Consider the following 23,421-nt stretch of genomic DNA (forward strand, 5'->3'; position numbering starts at 1 on the left):
GTCCCGCCGGACCTCAGAGTTATAATATTAAGTAGCGAATAGTTATTTTAGTATGTACCGAAAAGAATTTTGATCTTAGTTATAACAATGCCATCATTTTCTGCGGCTATAAACTGTGGAAATAAGAGTGGAAAAAACTGTAAAGATATGTCATTTTTTCGTTTTCCTACAGCCGAAAAAAAACTCATATATTATTTCAACAAACTTCAAAGGTTACTATTAATATTGCGAGTCTAAAATTCTAGACTACGTAAATAAGTTTGATACCTAAAATCCAAACAAAAAACCCTAAAAAACTGTGATGGGTCTATAAAACATATTTTAAATTTATCCAGGAAATACTTATCTCCTATACAAGTTAGTTTTTTTAGACGTCAGTTAGAACTAAGTAAACGAGTCAATAAAGGAAAAGGCTGGGCAGTTAGTGACAAAGTTAGGGTTAGGGTTAGGGTTAGCAGCTAACGAATTCTGTTTCATAGTCCTCAAACTTTTATTGTCTTGCGAACAATATTCTGTTTACCAAGTCAAACCTGTTTATTATTATTTTTGTCTCACGTATTTTCAGATCTTCAAGAAGGGTATTCTACTCGATTGTTTTCTTTATTGAAGTTGTATGCTAATGCAATGAGTCCACTTGATCGTAATGTCAGTCTTGTTATGGATGAAATGTCATTAAAGCAGCATTTAGAGTATTATAGAAATTCTGACAGGGTTTATAGTATGAAAAATGGAATTGTATATATTATATATATATAAATATATATATATATATATATATATATATATATATATATATATATATATATATATATATATATATATATATATATATATATATATATATATATATAATATATATATATATATATATATATATATATATATATATATATATATATATATATATATATATATTAGTAGAAAATCAGCTAACGAAAATTTTTGTTAGGTGATTTTTTACTAATATATTATTGTTCTATTTTTTTTAAGAACATTGAGCACTGTATTTTGAAGAATACAGTTTAAAATTATTTATATATGTATATCATATACATAAATATATTTGTAAACATATACTATATGTTTACAAATATATTTATATATATATATATTTGTATTTAAATATATATATGTGTGTGTGTATATATATATATATATATATATATATATATATATATATATATATATATATATATATATATATATATATATATACATATATATATATATATATATATATATATAATATATATATATATATATATATATATATATATATATATATATATATATATATATATATATATATATATTATATATATATACATATATATATATATATATATATATATAGATGTATATATCTCTATATGTGTGTGGTGTGTGTGTATATTAGGCAGGTCCGTTTTTAGGGGTCGAAAAAACTATAACTTTGCCACTTTATTTTCCCATTCTACGTTGGTATGCAAGACTTTCTCTGAAAAAAATTTTGAAAAATTTCAAATTTCCTGACCTCCCTAGGGGTTTGAATATTTTATATTTAGTACATTTTTAGTGAATTTTTTTTTTTTTAATTTGCACTACCAGACTTATGCGGAGGTATAAACACAGCGCGCAATAATTTATTTAATGAAACTGCGCTGCGTTTGTAACTTTTTAAATTTAAAATGGCAATATCAACACGTTCAAATACTGAAATATATTTATTAGGACAAACCCACGAAATTGATTGCAGAAGTTTGCCTACGAAAGGCGACGTTTTAAGATATTTTTATCACTGCTGCAGATTACTAAATTTCAATAAAAATAAAAAACACACCGAAATTATATCTTGCCCTCTTGATATAAATCACGAGCTGCTTTGTAATGATAAAACATGTCAGCCCAAATGCGTTGTTTCTGCTCTTAGAAAACCGTGGCTTATGGGTGGTATACCACACATTAGTTGTAGAAGTATTAGGTAGCTATCGTTTTAAATAATATTTATAGTTTATTACATAATTATTGATAATTATTGATATAAAAATTTAAGCTAAATGACAAATAAAAATTTGTTAATTTATTTTAGGGAAAATGTTTCCAAATTAATATATCATCACAAGAAACTGGTTCATATCGTTCAAAAAAAAACGGAAACACAAAAGCTACATGAAAATAGTTTTTTGGCATTAGAAAAAGAATTGTTTGACATAGGGCACCCAAAACTTTATGAAATAATTGAAAAAGATAGAATTCGATCAAAAGATGCAAAAGAATGCGATATTTTGTTTTATGAAGACCAAAAAACTGCAAGAACAATGGTAATTGACAAAATAGACAAAATATATCAAAAAGTTTATTCCAACAGAGAGTTTCGCAAAAGGAAAGCAAAGGAGTTTGAGCAAATGGAGGAATCTACCACAAAAAACTCGAAGTTAAAACAATTTTCATCAAATAGCAATTGTATTAATGGAAATCAAGAGTTATTTTTGTTAGAAAATTTTGATAATGATAAACAATCAATGATAATTGAAAAACAATCAACTAACATAAAACGAAATAAAGTGACAGTAACAGTAGATATTGATGAACTTATCAAAAAAACGTCAATATTTTGTGGGCGTTTTGGAATTTCTGTTGGAGTACAGACAGGATTATTAGCATTATTTTTAAGATCTGGAAATATCAATCTTAATGAAGTAAAACTTTCAAAGACAAAAGTAGAAAAAATAAGAAAAGATTTATATTTAAGTGAATCAGAATTAATTAAAGAAAAAATAAAAGAAAAATGTAAAAATAGTAATTTAATTTTGCACATTGATACAAAAAAAGTTACAGCTTTAAATGAAAACTATATTTCTGAAGTAAATGAACGTCTAGCTATTGTTGTTACAAGTCCAGACTGGGATTTAAATACAAATGGAAAGCAACAGGATGAGCTGCTAGGCATAGTTGAATGTCAATCAGGAAAAGGATATGATCAAGCATTGGCATGTTTTAATGTTATAAAAAAGTTTGGAATTGAAAGCTTTATAATTGGAATTTGTGCTGACACAACAGCATGTAACACTGGTTGTAATAAGGGTTGTATAAGTATTTTAGGAGAACTTTTAAATCGACCTCTGTTAAGGCTTCTTTGTAGAAAACATTCTCAAGAACGACATATTTTACATGCAATAAATGCAATCACTAAAACAGAAAGCAAAGGTCCATCAAAATCTATTTACACAAGATTCAAAGCTGCTTGGCCAATGAATTATGAAAATGTTCAAAAAAATATGGATCAGTTATCAAAGTTTCCGTGGTGCAAAGTTAGTGGAACTCCATTAGAAGATATGGCTAAAAAAAGTTTATCTTTTTGCAAGAAAGCTTTGGAACTTCATACTTTCCCCAGAAATGATTATAAACATCTGTGTCAATATGTCATTGTTTTTCTGGAAGGAAGGGAGGCAGTTCCTGGATTTATTATACACAAACCAGCTGCTGAACATGAAGCTAGATTTATGGCAGATGCTTTATACATTTTGGCAATGAAGCTTACTCAACCAATCATAAAGTTTTTAACCCTTGAGGAAGAAATAGTATTTTCAAAGGCTGCAATATATGTAGCTTCAGTTTATGCAAAAAACTTTCTTCAATCAAGTCAAATTGCTTCTGCTGCTCATAATGATTTGTGTACGGTTAAAGAGATGATAAAAATGAAAGATTTTGATGCTGATGTCCCTCAAGCTTTTATTTCAAGCTATCTTAGACACAGTCATTATCTTTCTGAAGAAACAGTTGTTTTTTGTTTATTTGATAAAAGTCTTGACAATAAAGTTAAAGAAAAAGTTGCTCAGCAGTTATTAAAAACAAATTTACCTGAAGTCTTTAAACTTAAAAAGTTTAAGCCTGTAGAAATAAATGAAAATTCAGAACTTAATGATTACGTTGGTCAAAATTCTTGGCTAATATTTAAAATAGTTCCTTACTTATCAAAGTGGTTAGAGAGTCCACCTGATTTGTGGACTCATGATTCTGATTATAAAAATATGCAAAGGTTTATAAAGAGATTAGTCTGTGTCAATGACTGTTGTGAAAGAGCTATTAAATTGGTAAAAGACTTTATCGATTCAACAATTAAAGAGGAAAAGTTACAAGATATTTTACTGGTTTTGAAGGAACACAGAGTTAATTTTCCATTTTATAAATGTAACTGGTCCAAAGAAATACTTAATAAATTGTAAGAAAAGTTTTTATAAGAAAAATTTAACTGAATTTTTATGTATATTATTTACAAAACGTGTTTGTAAAACCTTTAGTCAAAGTATTTTACATTTTTAACAGTTTACTTTTATTTTTTATCTTTATTAAGTACAATATTTGGATTACTTATTTAACAAACTTATTAAATGCAAATTTTATTAAGTTTTTTAATGAATATTTAAGAGTATTTAGATAAATATACAATTAAAAACATAGTAAAAACCAGGTCTTTAAAAGAAACCAGGTCATATTTCAAAATGTGTTATCTCGAGAAATTTTAAATATTTCGAGCTCAAATTTTATACGAACCTTCCTAATAGTAGAGCCAACTCACCCAAAAAAAAAATTACTAGTTTTGTTGGTCTTTGATCCAATTAAGACAGCAATTTAACGAATAATTGGTCAAAAATGACTTTTTTTAAAATATTCAAACCCTCAGGGAGGTCAGGAAAATTGAAATATTTTTAAAACTTTTTTTGAAATAGCCTTGTATATCAACGTAGAATGGGAAAATAAAGTGGCAAAGTTATAGTTTTTCCGACCCCTAAAAATGGACCTGCCTAGTGTATATATATATATATATGTATATATATATATATATATATATATATATATATATATATATATATATATATATATATATATATATATATATATATATATATACAACCCTCAGAATTAGGGTCGGCATTTGGCAATGCTGGCCTAACTGCCAACCTTATATTGTTTGAGGTCAGCAAAATATTGCCGACCTTGTTTCTATGTTTTATGGTCAGACCTTTGTATCAAATAATTTTTGTCGAACTGATGCCACCTCAAAAAGATTGAGGTCGGCAAATTATTGCCGACTTCATTTTTCCTAATTCTGAGGGTTGTATATATATATATATATATATATATATATATATATATATATATATATATATACATATATATATATATATACATATATATATATATATATATATATATATATATATATATATATATATATATATATATATATATATATATATATATATATATGTTTATATATTTCAGACAACAGTCATAGTTTTTAGAAGAAAAATATTATTTTAAAACTTGATTAAGTAAATGCATGGAATTATTCATGAAGGTACAAGCTATCAACTGATTACAAAAAGCATGTCTATTGTTTATCTGTGCTCTAAAAGCATGCGAGATATACTATTATACTTGTTGTAACCAAAAAACGTTTTAGCACATTTGTTGTAGCAATACTGAATCCATGCCATTGTTTTATCACTATACTTTTACCACAGAGGAGCACCATATAAACAAATGCATTATGACTTAAACAATTTAAACTTTACTCTGGTAGAGCATAAATAAAAACGTCTAATTAGAATATTTGTACTTGTGTAAAGACCCTTCACTTCCTTGGTTTTATCAAAATCATCCATTAGGTCATTTTTAATTATATGACCAACTTATTTAAAAGATTCAACAAAGGCAAATATATGTATATATATATATATATATATATATATATATATATATATATATATATATATTATATATATATATATATATATATATATATATACATTTAAATATGCATACATATTTATATATATACATATATTTATATGTTTATATTATATACATTATTAAATAATTATGATTATGATAATAATAATAGTATTATTATTGTCATTATTATTGTAATTGTTATTATTTTTGTTAGTATTATTAGTATTACTCTTATTATTATTGTTATTATTATTAGTATTGCTACTGTCATTGTCAACCTACGGAATTAGGGTCGGCATTTTGCAATAAAATGTTTGAGGTCGTCAAATTATCGCTGACCTCGTTTTTCCTGATTGCAAGGGTTGCCTTGTTATATTCACATTTAAAATTATTATTATTTTTTTATGTTATTTTTTGATTGTTAGGTTCGGTTTTAATTGTTAGTAACTGTCCTCTAAATAATGTACTGTGAAATAATGAATTGTAAATTTAAGAAATTAGTTGTCCAACTTGACCTTTTTTAATTAGAGATTGACTGTGTTAATGAAATTTTGATTATTTTAAGATATAATGGTCACTCTACCCTTCCCAAAGATTTTCGCACCTTACTTGTGGCCTATTTTAGCTAAATTTGGTAAGTATGATGTATTTATTGTGGCACTTTTTTGTGGAAGCTCAAAGCTGACATATTTGAATGACTATTTGCATGATTTTAAAATGGAAGTTATTAATCTTTTACATCATAGATTTAATTTTAACGAAAAATAAATAAAAGTTAATTTAAAGTGTTTTCCCAGTGGGCACAGGACCTAAATAAGACGTCTTTTGAACGTTCAAAAGACGCCCAAAACGTTCAATAGACGTTTAAAAGACGTCTTTTTTACGTCCTGTGCCCACCGGGTTGCATGTCTCCTGCCAGATCATTCTTTAAGTCAATTGTAAGTCATTCAGCATACCATTCATGCAAAAGATGCATGATCTTGGTGTGGGAGAGTTGTTTTTGATTCTAATGCTACACATGAGATTCGGACAAATCTGAAATTTTCTGCCACATATCCGGATCATAAGAAAGCCTCAACACCTTTAATAGATTGCGGCATAAACTGTGTAACAGATTTTTCTCTTGGCATTTGGTATGCTTGGGGGTTGTGAAACACATTAAAGTTTTTTAAAAGTGGTCCTCAGCATAGTAAATTATCATTTGGGCAAATATCGCAGATCTCTAAAAAACTAACTGTGTTACATGGGTATCTACCAAAAAAGTTTGCTCTCCAACCTAGGACATTGTTAGAAATGGACAGGTGGAAAGCTACAGAATACAGACAATTTTTTCTCTATACTGGTCCTTTAATTATAAAAGATATTATATCGCCATCCATTTATAAGTATTTTCTTTCTCTCAGCATTGGATTAAGTATAATGTTGGATTCAAATGATGAAAGAAGATCAAAGCATCTTGATTACAGAAGAAGTTGTTAAATTATTTTGTAATGCTTTTTTAATATATGGAGATACATTTGTTCTTTACAATGTTTATGGGCTCTTTTTTGAATGAAGTTGTTAGTAACTTCAATTACTCTCTCAATGATGTGTATTATGTTTTAAATTTGAAAACTACACGTAAGAACTCAAAAGTTATGTTAAAAAAGCTAGCAATCCTGTTGTGCAAGTGACAAATAGACTAGCAGAATTTGATAAAATAAAAGATAAATGCAGTTTTAAACAGAGGTTTTTTACTACAATCTAAACTAGATCGAAGGACTATTGTTTTCTCTTAACAAAAAAAGTTGCTTTTATTAGAGAAATAAAAAATTGTGGAAAATATGTATGTAATGTCGTGAAAGTTTGTGATATAGATAATATAATTTATTATTTGGGTAGTTGGTGATTTTGTATGGTGGCCTTCAGGTGTAAATGTTATAAAAGCCTTTTATAAGAAAGACCAACCTACAAATGATTGCCTAAAATTTAAATTGTTAAAAATTAAGTTTTCATCATGTAGACAGCTTGCTTATTTATTTTTTTGTTAAATAATTTATCTTTTCATTTTAGAGCTAATTAATTTAATTAATTTACTTTAAGAAAAGACTTATGGGTATAAGTATTTTGTTTGAAACAGAGGTTCGAATATAGTTTAAGAATATTGCTGTTGTGTTTAAAAATCTGTTTAGATGATAAAAATATTTGCGAAGAACATGAGTTCACTACTGATTTAAATTCAGATGAAGCTGAAATAACCGATAATGTTCAAGAATTTTTAAGACATCAAAGTAAATAATGAATTCACAGTCTTTTCTGTTTGAAATTTAATGGCAATGCACAAAAAGCGCTTGCTGGATGGTCTTTTTTAAGTTAGCCTGCGCGATTTAAAAAATTCGTTTTTTCTGTTGTTTAAATTAAAATAAAAATAGCGAAAAAAATGCTTTGAATAAATACTAGATAAAATGATTTTTAAAAAAACTATTAAAAAAAAGCATCTTTCATAAAAGTTGAACAAATGAACAAAATATTTTTTGTTGTAATTTAAAACAAAACGCTTTTATTTTGTTGGCAAGCGCTTTTTTATGCTCTCGAAAGTTTTTGCGGGCGTGTGGGCAAGCGCAAAAAGACTTGAGGGCGAAAGCGCTGGCTAAACGGAGAAGACTGGATTCATATATTTCAAAAAGTATTTTACATACCTACTTATATATCATTTTTTGCTTTATTTTATTGTAAGAAAAAGGTCTGCAGTAAGAACTCCTTCCGCACCACCTTTGAAAAAAAAATGAACACATAAAAAAAGGATAATTATACAAAATGGAAATAACAAAAGAGGCTCATGTCCACCTCCATCTTCACCTGATATGATTGTGTCAAGTAGTGATAATACTCTGTGTCAGAAAACTTAACTTAGTTCTAATTAATTATTTTTTTAATTTGTCATTTATTAATTCTCATATTTAATTATATATTTATTTTATCATTAGGTTCCAAAAATCAAAACACTCAAACTGAACTATCAGGAACTTCTGGTTTGCAAAATATATACACACACAAATATGTATATATGTTTGTATGTTGCATATATATTTTATACTGTTTATAAACTTGGACTAAGGAGGTGATAAAACCATAAAATAAACAACCTTAAAAGTCAACAGTGCTGGTAAACAGAAAACTTTAGTCCGATTTTCTAATTTAGTTGTTAAATTGTTGAAAATAAAAAGATGCTTTTTTGTAGCAAACGCTCTTAATTTAAACAATTGCAATGAAAAGGATGTCGACGATGCCATTTCAAAGCTCCTTAAACATGCGCCAAAGAGAAGAGGTGGACGTAAATTCACTGAAAAAAATGTTTTATAAAAACAATTTGAAACGTTTATGTAACGTTTTTTTTATATAGCTGTTATTATACCTGTATTTTTTTTTTAATACCTGTTTTATACCCTTTAATGCATTTATATTTTTAGTCAATATATAATTCTTTAAATTTATTTTATTTTCAGTATATTTTTTGGTAATTATAACTCCAAAGTATAGTTTAACAAAGGTATCATAAGAACTTATAAGTCGTTATTTAACTTTTAGTTTAATAAGACTAAATTCGTGTTTTTAAATCCATACAGCAAATAATTTCAACGTTGTTTCTACTTACACTTTTAACAAGAATGCGGCGTTTAACGTTAAACCAAATTGCGACGTCAATGTTTAACATCCATGCGTAATAATTTTACGTTATTCTAAGTTTAAATATTACCATGTACGTGACGTCGAAACTTAACAGCATTTAGACGTTAAATCATATTCGATTTTCAAAGTCGAAAACAGCCGGTATTTAGTTGTCAGATTTCTACGTAATCCCGACGTAGAAATCGACATTTCGACGTTATATTTACGTCGAAATATTTGCTGGGTATTTTTCTTAAGCTAGCATAGAAAATTTCATGATTTTTTTTAGTTGCCCAACTAGGATTTTATCCTGGTAACGTTACTAAAAACTAGTGTACATATTCATAAAAAAAAAACTGATTTCGTTTTAACGGTTTTTTTTTTTACATATTTTTTTTTTTTTTTTTTGTCATTCAGCTGCTGAAAGAGTTGGTACGTGTAAAAATGGCCTTAATATTGATGATATGCAATTTTGTTTAACCAAACAAACAACCTAATGAATAAGAATTTTGGTGTCGAACCTACTCATAATTCTCTACTAACTTCTACTTCTAAGTAAACACAAAATGCGACCTCAAAAGAGAAGTCATTGCAGCTCCAAGATTACTATATATACTTTAAAGATAAATAGTATCTAATATTCACTTGGTAAATATTGAGTTTATCTAAATATTTAAAACTCAAAGCTCACCTTTTTGAAGTCAAATTTTGCGCAGAAAAATGTATACTGTGTTTGAAAAATATTTTTCATTTTTTTCATTATTCAGTATCATATTACTCCTATTTTCTATCAACAACAAAAAGTTAACGCTTAATAAGCATCGTTTATACTAACATTTTTGAGAAAAGAGCATTTGAGATGTTTCGAGAAAGGTTAATCAGGCAGAGTAGTTCATTAATCTTTAAATTAGAAGTCTACTGAAAATTCTTGTGAGCACAACAAAACATATTCAATTTAAATTTACAAATTGACAATATTAAAAAATTAGAAATCGTTCAATTGGAGAGTTATCCCATTTCTTCAAAAGAGTTCAGCATCTGTTTGAATTTGACTTGGTGCAGACGTGGCTTGAATTTCATGATTTTATGTTTTTTTTTATACAACTTTTTTTCTTGACGCTATTTGTAAAAGATTAGCAACAGATTCTTCAGAAAAGTTAAACATGGTTTTAAAATAAAAGTTAAACATGGTTTTAAAATAAAAGTTAAACATGGTTTTAAAATAAAAGTTAAACATGGTTTTAAAATAAAAGTTAAACATGGTTTTAAAATAAAAGTTAAACATGGTTTTAAAATAAAAGTTAAACATGGTTTTAAAATAAAAGTTAAACATGGTTTTAAAATAAAAGTTAAACATGGTTTTAAAATAAAAGTTAAACATGGTTTTAAAATAAAAGTTAAACATGGTTTTAAAATAAAAGTTAAACATGGTTTTAAAATAGTTCTTGTAGGTTTTTCCTGAAAAAACAATATGCTAATCAAATTTACAATAAAAATACTAATATTTAATTTTATAAATTTTGTACATAGCAAAATGTCTTCGGAAAACTGGTTTATTTACTTATAAGGAAGAACGTTGTTTTATTTATTAAGAAAGATTGAAATTAGTCTGCGTTTGTTTTTAACATACCCACATACATTACATACATGTAGTTTAAATATGTTGCGTAAGTAACTTAAATAAAGATTAGGTATGTTTATTTTTCTAGATAATAACTATATATCTTCAAAATTGCTTTTTGTGTACATTTTAAAACAAAATGTACACAAAACAATAAACAAACCTTTTAGTAAGCACCGGTGAAACTCGTTAAACGAAGTTGAATAGCGAATATTCGTTAAACTCCGGTACTAAAATTTAACAAATTACTATTCCCTATTTGCTATTCAATTAATGAAAACACTATTTGCCGGTATTTATCTCTGTCTATTGTGTTTAAGATTTTTTTAATACTTTATTAAGAAAGAGTGTCGAATCCGTAGTAAATTTTATATGTGTATATAAATAAATTATATATATATATATATATATATATATATATATATATATATATATATATATATATATATATATATATATAATATATATATATATATATATGCGAATCTTCAAAAAATACGTTCTCAAAACTGAAAATCACCCAACTGAAATGAGTCGAATCGTTACACCAATCACAACTAATCTTTATAACATAAAAAAAATACTCGAAAGAGAAAATGGTGTCATAATATATTTAGCAACGAAAGGAAAAAATATTTATTTTAAATTAAACTGTTCTATTCTATAAACTCCACCCGTTTATAATAATATTTCCAAAAATTGTATGCTGTTTTGCAAAATAAATTTAAAATCATTATTAAATCTAGAGAATTTACTAAACAAAAAAATATAAATGCAGACATGAGAAGATATATTTTTAAAAAAACTATAAAATCAAATCATGAGCTAAAATTATCTTAATTCTGAAGAATTTCTTTTTTTACGAATATTTTTTTGAAAAATAATGTTGCTAATGCTACACTAATGCTATGCTCATGCTACGCTAAACTTCGCTAATACTACGCTAAACTTCCTGGTTGCAATAAAACTACAGTTATTATAAAATTAATCATAAGAATTTCACCCAGCAAATACAAACTTCTTGTTTGTATTTGCTGGGTGCTGTTGTCATTACCACTCGCAATCTACAATTGCAATAGAGAATTTTAGTTAGAGTTTTAATTCCAATTAAGAAGTTCAACCTAGATATATTGTATTTATGTTTATGATTTGTTAATAAAAGCAAAAATTGTGAACAAATAGTGATAAAGCTGAATTAAATATTTTATGTTTTACAGCATATTAAAGCTCCTAACTAAGCTATACTATCTTTGTTAACTTTAATAATTCAACAAAACAGTAAGAGAATGTAAGGCTGTCAAAAATTGTAAAAATATATTTTTTATAAAAGACTTCTAAAAAGTCAATAAAATCTTTTCATTTAATAATGTCATTTATTTAAAGTTTTTTTTTTTCCACTTATTTAGTTTTATTTTATTTTAGCTGCCAAGGCTACATAAGTCCCAGTTACCGTGTAGAAATACTAACAAGGTGCAGGCCGCCAATTGCCCAGTAATAGAGGAAGAATATTCTGATGGCACTGGAGTTGCAGGAATGCGCTTAAACTTATGCACTAAAAATACGAAATTGTATTTTCTATCTTGGAGGTTTTGAATGAGTTTTGTCCGAGAGAAAAATTAATAAATAAATTTGAGAAGTTCTGAGTAACGTATATAAAAACATTGTACATAGGAATAATAATAATCATTAAGAAATAATAAAATTGTTATTTTAATGTTTTCAGACTGATGTTGACAAAGAAATCATAACTACTGAAATTTTTTAAAAGTTCTCAAAGATCTTCTTTCAAATACTAAGTTTATATTGTTAAGCTGCCATACTACAAATAAAGATTTGAACCTTTAAAAAGAAATTAAATGAATTTTGAACTAATCAAATGACGGGTAACCCTTATTTGATAATGCTACCTGGGCAGTAACCAACGGATGGGTACCCGGATGTCCGGGTATCCGTCGACTGCTTTAGAAGAAAGAACTAAGAAAAGTTTTCTATTCTATTTACTTATGCAAACACAAAGTACTTATAAGATAAAAAAACTTCAGAAAGATTTGATTGACAAAAAAATAAGGATTATATTATAAGGAACATTAAGGAAAATAAAAATATTATGGTTAAAAAAAAAATTAGCTCTTTGTTTCATTATAATGACTTAAAATGAGATAAACTGGTTTAAATGAGATAAATTGGTTTAAATGAGACAAATTGGTTGAGTATATTATATTAAATGTATTTTTTTTTTCATAATATAAATAATTTTCAGCAGCTAAAGTTGGTCCACTTTATTTAAACTTTTACACAGTAGTAAACTGGTTGTGGACTGAATGCTATTTAAACTTGAAGGCAGAGATAAAAAATAATAATGAAAATTTATAAGAATTTTTCTTAAAATAAATTTAATGAAGCTAATTTATATGAGTTTAAAATATATGAGTTTATCATATAAATTATATGAGTTTATAATAAAAATTAGACGAAACTAATTTATATTATCAACTCATATACTAAAAGTGTAGAGTCCCACCTCCCTCTAGTCACCCAAATGGTGTAACCTTTTTTTTAATGTGGTATTTAAAGTGCTCCGATAAATCCTCTTATCACCGAGTACTGCAGAAGAGGATTTAACTTGGAAATTAACGTCTCCTTCTATTTTAAATGATAGTTGTAAATTGTAAATGATACAACTCTTCCTGTTATCTCCTAATAAGGGTAAGTTCTAAAACTCAGTTTAATGGTTCTTAGACTGGCTGGTACTAAGGTTTCCCGAACTCTGTGGTAGCTCTCAGAGAGGCTGATTCCATCAACAGCTGCAAAATATAAGAGTATTAACAGTGCCATGCTGCACATCAATTGTGACCCTGATAATGCTTTTGGTGCGCATTGTCGAGGCAATATAAGGAGCCCTATGTTACAACTTAAGTTTAATTAACAGGGGTGAGACAATTGCATTGCTCATTTCTTAGGAGGCTGTGCTCTATCTACAAAAGAGTCCACTTCTTTAAACTTAAACCATACCAAAAGTAATACAAAATATTAAACATAAAAAACCATCCCCACCACCTAACTTTTAAAATATATCTTTTACAATTATTCGTGGTCTGCGAAGTAACCTTCCATCAGTTGAATCTTAACTATTGCAAAATTCACCAGACTTGCTTGCTTTTAGTGAGGCCAATTTAAATTCTGCTATTCCTTTTTCAGTTCTTAGTGTTAATAGGTCCTATCCTTTGATTTGCAAAGACTCCAATAGTCACATGCTTGGCTGGGATGAATACATACGCATCAATTCACCTATTTGTCCTGAAATCAGGTTCGAATCCTTCGACCAATTTTTCATGTGCTTCCGCTTAGTACCTCTTTACTCTATCACCTTTCTCTTTGTTCTTTATAGTTATTCTGCTTCCCAAGACTGCACTCTTTTCGATGTAATTTCTGATCAGATTGACCATGCTTTCTCTCTTTACCCTTCTGACAATATTGTTGGTAATGGTGACATTAATTATCATCACACTCATGGCATTAATGCTCATCACACTCAATGGAAGTTTTTTTTCCTTCTCGTTGGTTTCAAGTCAAGCCTTATTCTACTCCATATTTTTCATCTTCTTGAGCAGCTTGATCTTGAGCTGCTATATCTTATCGCTACCATTTCTTTTATCTTTTGCAAAAAAAAATTCTCTTGAGAACAAACGACTATTTATTATTGCAAGAAATCAATATTAAGTGCTGTCTGATGCTTTGCTCCATTATTCTCAGTTTACTAAATCTCGTATCTTGTCTAAGAAGCTAGACTCTAGTTTAGTCTGAACCTTGCCTGCTAGAAAATGGCATTTGCTGTTGCAAAAATCTTCAAAAATTCAGGAGAACAATCTGACCCTTCCAATTTTTGTCCGATCAGTTTTCTTTCTGTTATTAAATTAAATTAAAATGATATTTTATTTTTATTTTTTATTTTTATACACTATCAGTTATAAAAACTGTTGTCAACATGTGTCCTGTTTAAAAACTAAAACTTGAAGCATTATTGGTTAAAATCAAACAACTTATCGCTTAACATTAAAAAGAATAATTAGATTTTCTTTCATCCACCTTCAAAAAAAAAAATTAATTCCAAACAAAATGTCATCTCTTTTCATTAATAATGTCGAAATAAACAGAGTAAATGTTACAAAATTTTTAGGTGTTTATATTGATGATAACCTTACTTGAAAAATTCGCATTGAAAATTTATGCAACAAAACTTCAAAAAGTATATGAATTTTATTAGGTAAGAAATTGTTTAAATAAGAAAATTCTAACTCAATTATATTTCTCTTTTATTCACAGCCATATTAATTATGCAAATATTGTATGCGCTAGTACTTATAAAAGCAAACTTGAACCTCTTCATTGTTATCAGAAGCACATAGCACGTTTAATAAATTTTGGTGAACGTTTTACCCATGCAAAACCTCTATTAAGAAAAAATGAATGCACTAAATATATATTAACTTAATGTTTATAATGTACTATGTTTTATGTTTTTATGTAAAATCAATTCTTTCCTGGTTTCTTTTCATAATTTGTATTTATCAAAAGATAAAAATAAATACATTCTACGCAATCATAATTTTATTAAGCAGCCATATTTTCAAACAAATTATAATAAGTTTTGCATTGCTTTTCGCGGACCATTTTTATGGAACATAATAGCTTAAAAAATTTTTTCTGCAGGTTTTATTGAACAATGGAACTCATTTAAACGAAATCTTAAACAATTAATTTTTACAATCGATGATTTGGTAATATACTCTCAATATGTATATATATATATATATATATATATATATATATATATATATATATATATATATATATATATATATATATATATATATATATATATATATATATATATATATATAGATATATAGATATATAGATATATATATAGATATATATATATATATAAGCTTTTAAAATTATTTTGATTAATATAAGATAAAAAGGGAATATATAAATATATATCGATATATATATATATATATATATATATATATATATATATATATATCCCCTTTTTATCTTCTATTAATCAAAAAAATTTTAAAAATTTATATATACACTTAGACTTTTATGCAATTTTTTTTATTTTTGGATATATAGTATATGCATCAGATTTAAATTACTTTAATGAACTTTTCTGTAAAGAAAAAATTTGTAATTATCTTGTTTATCTTTACTAATATTAAGAGAAATTATCACGTTTATGTTATGCGGTTCTCGACGACAAAACCTAACGGTCTTCTACGAGTCCCCGCGTTCTTTAATTTTTTTTTATCGATCTAATTTTGTAAATTTTTTATTGTCATTTACTATTTATTCTTATCTTGTAATCTTGTAAACTTTATATTTTATAATGACATGTTGTTTAAGATGTAATAAAGAACAAAAAAAACAACAACAAAAAAACAGATATTATAATTATCCGAAAAAACAAAAAGAATAAACGTATTAAAATGGGTAAAGTATGTGTCAATGCTGCTTTAAAAAAAGTTGTTGTTTAGATTTTTTTTCAAACAATGTTAGTTCTGCCGTATTTCTAATGTTCAAAGGTAATTCGTTAAAAGGTTTTCTAATGTTCGAAGGTAATTCGTTAAAAGGTTTTCTAATGTTCGAAGGTAATTCGTTAAAAGGTTTTCTAATATTCGAAGGTTCGAAATTCGTTCAAAAGTTTTTATGCTCGTGAAAAGTAAAAAGTGTTTTTCGTCATTTCGAGTTTTATTTTTGGAAGTCTCAATAATATTCCTGTATGCTACATTTCTTATGTTTAATGGTTTCGAAGTGATTAGTAAATTTTTGATAATGCTCATTATTTAAACACTTTTTTAGAAATAAGCAAGAATCATTTTTGATGATTTTCTCAATTTCCCTTAGACTGTGATGGCTACCAATTATATCTTTTGCTCTTCTGTCAAATGAACTTAGTTTGGCTTTGTGTGTTGCTGTAAAATTAAAATTGATGTTGGAATTGTATGTTAATATTGGAGCAATCATTTGTTGATAAATCTGGAGAACTGCCTTTGCAGGAAGGAAGATCTTTAATTTATTCAGCAATTTTGAACGACTGCACGCTTTTCTATAACTATCCTTAAAATAAATTTTTAAAAGAAAGCGTTAAATCAAATTTACATCCGAGGTATTTATATAATTTCACAAGTTTTCACAATTTATATGATTTTTTTTTCCAGTAACTTCCGGGGTACCTCAAGGTTCTATCCTTGGTTCTGTTTTGTTTCTTATCTAAATTATTAATCTTCCCGACAACCTTGCATCTAAAGTAGTTCTTTTTGCTGATGACTCAACTTTATACTCCTGTCTTGACACGCAGCGGCTTGTAAATTTTAACTCCAACAAAGCTCAGTTATTTACTGCAAATTGTTGACATTCCTATATTAATGAATAGCAACCCTCTCACTTAGTCCTCTTCTTTACGTCTTCTTGGATTATCGTTTACTACTGACCTTTCATAGAAACCATACGTACAATCGATAGCTAGATAAGCATCCACAAAAGTTGCCTCTCTTTATCGTTCACGCTATTTTTTTACTCCTGATTCCATTCTCTACTTCTACAAATATTTTATTCTTCCCTGTATGGAATACTGTTGTCATATAAGAAGCTCTTTCTCATATAGACAAGGTCAAAAAATGCATTGTAAACGTAGTTGGATCCACTCTATCTGCTAAGCTTCAGCCTCTTTCCCATTGTCGTAAAATACTATCATAGTTGTTGTTCAAAGGAGCTATCATATCTAGTTCCATCAACTAAAACTCATTCTCGCTCGACTCGTCACTCAGCAAAGTCTCATTTTTTTACTGTATCTGTTCCTGCATGCACTAAAATGTTTTAGCCGTCTAATTTTTTGCCCCGAATTTCAACCTTCTCTCCCATTTTCACGTTTTTCTGACGCATACAACCTTCAACTTTTCAAGTCTTCTGTAAATCTTTTTCTTGCTCTATAACTCTATTCTATTATTTCTAGCTTCGCTTATCTTAATAGCGGTTGATTGCAGCCTTGTCGGGAGTAAATCAGAATTAAAATATATATACATACATATATATATATATATATATATATATATATATATATATATATATATATATATATATATATATATATATATATATATATATATATATATATATATATATATATATATATATATATACATATATATACATATATATTTAGATTTGTTGTAAGGTAGTGTGGGGTAATCTGAGCCTATTTTTACCTATTTCTGACTTTGAGTTAAAAAAAAAAACAATGTTCAGGTATCGGCTTTCTGACAAAAGATGTCTTAAAATCATGATTGGACATTCTACTAAACAAATTTAACAAAAAACTATCACTTAAGATACTATAAATAGGTCTAGGGAGCCTTTATTTGAAGATGCCTATATAGACCCACATTACTCCACGTAGTGGGGTAATGTGGGTCTACATAAAATGTTGGTTGTTCTGGTTTAAAATACTACTGCTCATGAAAAATCTGACATACATTCTATATGCACGCACCTTTTTTATAGTATATATACAAGGTTTTATTTAAAAAAGTAGTCTTAGGGTATTTTTATTGAAAAAGAAAGTGCATACATACACAGCATAACAATAAAAATTAAAAACTCGGACAAATAAAAGTAAAAAAATGGTGATTTAAAACAGAAATAATAATGCTTTAATAAAGTGTTTTATAAAAAATTACTATTTTTTTGATCACTGCACTTTTAAGGTAACATTCGTGACTTGTAAGCTGCACTTTTAAGGTAACATTCGTGACGTGTAAGGTAACATTCGTACCATTTTGGGCACTTCTTAGACCTTTTTGGGTATTTCTTTGATACTTCAATAGAGGTAATAGTATTTTTGTATATTTTTTTTTAACTTAGTTTTTTTCCTCTCTAACTTTTTCTTCCTCGAGTAACTGCCGTTTGACTTTCTCTTTTGTAAGAAGTTCTTCACATTTTGCTTATACTCTCTTCCTTTTTTGTTTTTGTTGTTCTATTATAGCTGCTGCTTCAGCAGATACATTAGGACATATGAGTGACCTTAAAGCTTCTCGCATAGCTGATCTTATTGTTTGTAATCTTGGAGATTTAGGGTATAACGTTCAGGTGATTGATTGAGAAAGAAATCTAACAGCATAGCAAGGTTATATTTTAAAATTAATTAGCCTAATATGTTATAACAACGTGGTAAAAATTTCTATTTTTCTTTCTAACTTTCTAACAGATAAATATGAATTAGACCCAGATTACCCCGTAGACCCACATTACCCCACCCTACCCTACTTTATCAACTGCTTTTGAATACTTTCTAACTTATTAAAGAAAGAAATAATTTATTAAAGTTTAATTGGTTCTCTCTGTGCGATCGAGAACTTATAACAGACTAATTATTTTTGGGTTAAATAAAATGGATATCATTTTTGTGATAAACTTTGAATATAAACAAAGTAATAAGTTATAAGTCAGAAAAGTATTTTAATTTAATTAAATGGTGTCAAATAAAAAAAAGTTGCAAAATGGTGTCAAAAGTTGCATCGAAAGGCTCATCTATAATAAAATGCACCTTTCAATATTGTCTTTCAATATAATCTGGTTAATGTGGTTTTACTAATAGTTTATTCTAATAAACCAGTTTTATATTTTTATTTATCTATTTATTTTTTCTGTTCTTAACTTTAACCTTTAAATTTTAACATTATTGACGCCAATTTAATCATAATATTGATTCATAATGATTTTAAAAATAATTCACCCAATATTACCCAATATTGTTAGAGTGTTGACAACTTAATATTGTCAACACACTTTAAAATATTCTAAAAAATATTGCATAAACAAATAAACAATTCATTACAAGATTCAATATTGTAAACAAAATTGCGTTGGTATTGTTTACTTTAAAGTAAACAATACTAACGCAAAATTACGAAAGCAAGAAGTATATCCTAATTTAAATTTTATTTTCCTAACACTAACCTAAAAGACCTCGAAATACCATTTAATGAAAAAGTAGGTAGATGATAGAATCAAAAACCTATTTCAATGATTGAAATTTTGTGTAAATTGATAACCCGAATATAACAAAATATGTGTTTGCTTTGATTTCTTAAAACATTTTTTAACAAATTTTTTTTTTTAACTTATTGCCTGCCCAAACCGAAACCCTTAGTCGATGTATGTACACTCCCTGTATGCTCTACTTATTTAAGTCAGTCGATGTATATAGGGGAAAGGCGCCTATGATGGCATACTTAACTTTGAAGCTTCATTATTCAGTATCCTGAAGACCAATAATAAAAGTTTTGATATGGATACATTCCTTGTTACATCTAGAACAATAATTACCCTGAGAGTTTTCATCAGTTTTATTTTTTTTATAAGTTATTCTTATTGTAAAAAAAAGCACAAGTATGCCATCATAGGCAACCACTGCTCCTATGATGGCATAGGGGAGGATGGGGCTAGTTAGGATCGAGGGTAACTTAATGATTTCATTTAACCTTAGAGTCTTCCCTCAGAAAAGCCAGAAATTACTCGAAACCATCCTAATTTACCATTTCATGCTACACACCAGCATTGTAAAATTTTGCGCATGCGCATAGGATATAAACCAATTTTAATGGAAATATGACCGGTATGCCATCATAGGCACAATGCCATCATAGGCGCCTTTCCCCTACACTCCCTATCTGTTCTATCTATTTGAGTCAGTTGATGAATGTACACTCCCTGCATGTTCTACCTATTTACTTAGTCAATGTATGTACACTCCCTGCATGTATTACTTGTTTAAGTCAGTTGATAGGTGTACATTTCCTGCATGTTCCACCTATTTAGTCAGTTGATATAAGTACACTCCCTGCAAGTTCTACCTGTTCAAGTCAGTCAATGTGTGCACACTTTTTAATTTTTAAAGCAAAGAATAATTTATAAACAATATAACTTTTAATTAACAACAACCATAGGCAATGCGCGTATAACCAGAACTAAATACTCTAAAATATAACATAAAGGTACTCGCAAAAACATTATCGCTCCAGATGAATCGATCCCTCGTCGCCGGTTGCAGTATTTGTGTCTTGATCAGTTGCTTCTCAACAGTCCTAAAACATTATCAAAAAACAATTTCTTTCATTTTGATAGATTTCTCCTCAACAGTCCTAAAACATTATCAAAGAAAAAGTTTGATCTATTTCTTTGATCGATTCTTACTCAACAGTCCGAAAATATAATCAAAGAAAAATTTCTCTAACTTTGATCAAAACTTTAAATTATTCCGGTCTCTTTCATTCAATTAAGGTTATAAGGTAAAAAAACAATTATAAACACTTAAAAAAGTTTAGTACACTAAACAAACATTTTTTATAAATTTGCTAAAATACAATTTAAACTTTATTTACATAAATTATATATAAACAATAAAGCATATTTACACATTTCATGCGATATTTACCGAAATAATTTAGCACCATGTGGCACATTCCACAAGTTCTCTGTAGTTGTTGTTGAAAGAACACTTATCAAAATGAATGTTAGAATCTAAAAAGCGAACCTTTTTTTGGTTTCCAGAAAAAGACCGCCTCCATTCTGGCTTTGTTGCAGAGAACAAGGAAGAAGCTTTGGTTTTATATTCGTTGAAATTTTGAAGTTGCGAAAGATCTGAATTACTTTTAATAAATCCTCTATACTCTTCTTTCAATTGATTTATAATCAAATCTTTTTCAATGGTGTTTTTATGCGAATCTATGCTGTTTACTGCTTGAACTTTAGGCGGTGTATAAGCGTTTGGTGTCATTGTCCTGGGAACAATAGTTGCTACTTTTGGTGTACATTTTTTAAAAACAAAAGCAGAACTATTTATTTCATTAGTTGAAGTAGAGTTATTTGGTTCTATATCATTTACCTTTGGTTCAGAAAATAATTTTCTATTTGGTAGTATAGGTACGTCTATAAGAAAGTTACTAGGTACATAACCCTCATCTCCAGCGCCACTTCTAACCAACCACCAATCTGAGTCTGATTTATCTATTACGCGCACCCATTGCCCAATGTGAACAGTTAAATCGCTTTCCTCTATTGCTTTAAAGTCATAACACACAAGTTTAAACGATAATTGATCTTCGGATAATTTTGTCGTGTTTCCTCCTTTTCCTATATTTTGACTAAATGAGTTATCGTTAAAACATTTTTTATTTGAAGTATACTCTTCATAAGAATTTTTCATATTTCGGTCGTTTTTATTAAAGGACTGTGTTTTTTTTATAGTTGCATGACCACTCTTTGCATAAGCAACGGCCGTGTTCGGATAACTTTCTACTTTGCGATGGTAACAAGTTTTATGCGGCGGATTTACTTGGTTTTGGTAACATGATTGTTTACTTAGTTCAAAATCAAAAACTATTTTTCCACGAATGTCGGCTTTGCGTTGATTTTGAGTAGATATTCGAAAATCTGAAGGGCTTTCGCTGTCGCTGCTGTCCGATGACACGTATTCGTTGTAAAGTTGCCGTTGCCATACGTCGCGGTTTTCTAAGAATTGCTTGTTGTTTGTCTGATTTTTTTCTTTGTTCTTTTCGTGTTTGTTTTCAATGTTAAAAAATTTTTTTTTAAATAATTTCATTTCGTTAAAAACATTTGCTAAATAAAAAATGTTTAGAAAAATTAAAATTAAGCTGATAAAAAAAGTAAAAAAAAATTATAAAAAACTCATAAAACTTAATAAACAGCTTATGCAAACTAAAATCTTTCAATCAACTTATTTATTAAACAACATAAAGTATATCAATCAGTACGTGATATTTATGAAAAAATTATAACTACTTTAAGAAATATTGTGGAAGAAACATTTATAGAACAAACCCTAAAATTATGGAAGCAAATGTTGTCCGTAACAGTTTTTAAATAAACATTTCAAAAATATCAAATTGATGGGTAAAGCCTTAAATATCTTAAGTAAGCTAAATAGATTTGCATACATCAAATTTTTTCGCATAAATATCCAGTTTCAACAGTGTATTAAAACGGCGGCTATAGTAGATAGCGTCTTTTGGTAGATAACGTCTTTTGGTAGATAACAGACCGATAAAAAAGTCTCTGCTATAATTGCTTTTAGATAACTGAAAAAATAAATTACCAATTTATCTAAAATCCAAAAAACATTTTTGAGTGAAACTTTATTTGGCGGATATTTTTGTTATGCAATTGAAACTTAGCAGCTAAAAAAATAAATCTATTAAAAGTAGTTACGAGAAGTTTACGTAAACACTCGTCGATAAGTTGAAACGTTATCACTCCTTTATTATACTTGCCGATAAGTTGATATTCTATTATTCTTTTCATAAGTTTTATGTTTTGCTAAATTATTTTGTTTTTTAGTAGCTTTTTTT

The 23,421-nt window shown here is 27.5% G+C and overlaps 2 protein-coding genes across 2 annotated transcripts; one reads left to right on the forward strand and one right to left on the reverse strand.

Annotated features, from left to right (window-relative positions):
• The first annotated feature begins 1,588 nt into the window (after positions 1–1,588).
• LOC136086755 (uncharacterized) lies at positions 1,589–4,299 on the forward strand. Its single transcript, XM_065809200.1, has 2 exons — positions 1,589–1,960; positions 2,069–4,299. Exons 1-2 carry the CDS (start codon positions 1,668–1,670, stop codon positions 4,203–4,205), a joined length of 2,430 nt encoding a protein of 809 aa, XP_065665272.1. The 5' UTR covers positions 1,589–1,667; the 3' UTR covers positions 4,206–4,299.
• A 17,065-nt stretch (positions 4,300–21,364) lies between these two features.
• LOC136086756 (uncharacterized) lies at positions 21,365–23,139 on the reverse strand. Its single transcript, XM_065809201.1, has 2 exons — positions 23,011–23,139; positions 21,365–22,672 (listed from the first exon to the last, which is right to left on the reverse strand). The coding sequence occupies exon 2, from the start codon at positions 22,653–22,655 to the stop codon at positions 21,498–21,500; it is 1,158 nt and encodes a 385-aa protein (XP_065665273.1). The 5' UTR covers positions 22,656–22,672; positions 23,011–23,139; the 3' UTR covers positions 21,365–21,497.
• Between the last annotated feature and the right edge of the window lie 282 nt (positions 23,140–23,421).

The sequence above is a fragment of the Hydra vulgaris genome, chromosome 11, assembly GCF_038396675.1.
Source record: "Hydra vulgaris chromosome 11, alternate assembly HydraT2T_AEP".
Taxonomy (NCBI): Eukaryota; Metazoa; Cnidaria; class Hydrozoa; order Anthoathecata; family Hydridae; genus Hydra; species Hydra vulgaris.

What these genes read in the sequence shown, in the direction of transcription:
- LOC136086756 (XM_065809201.1), bottom strand. Translation starts at nt 22,655, where the DNA reads ATGAAATTATTTAAAAAAAAATTTTTTAACATTGAAAACAAACACGAA.
- LOC136086755 (XM_065809200.1), top strand. Translation starts at nt 1,668, where the DNA reads ATGGCAATATCAACACGTTCAAATACTGAAATATATTTATTAGGACAA. An exon ending in ATTAGTTGTAGAAGTATTAG is followed by an intron (nt 1,961 to 2,068) that starts GTAGCTATCGTT and finishes AATTTATTTTAG; the next exon opens with GGAAAATGTTTCCAAATTAA.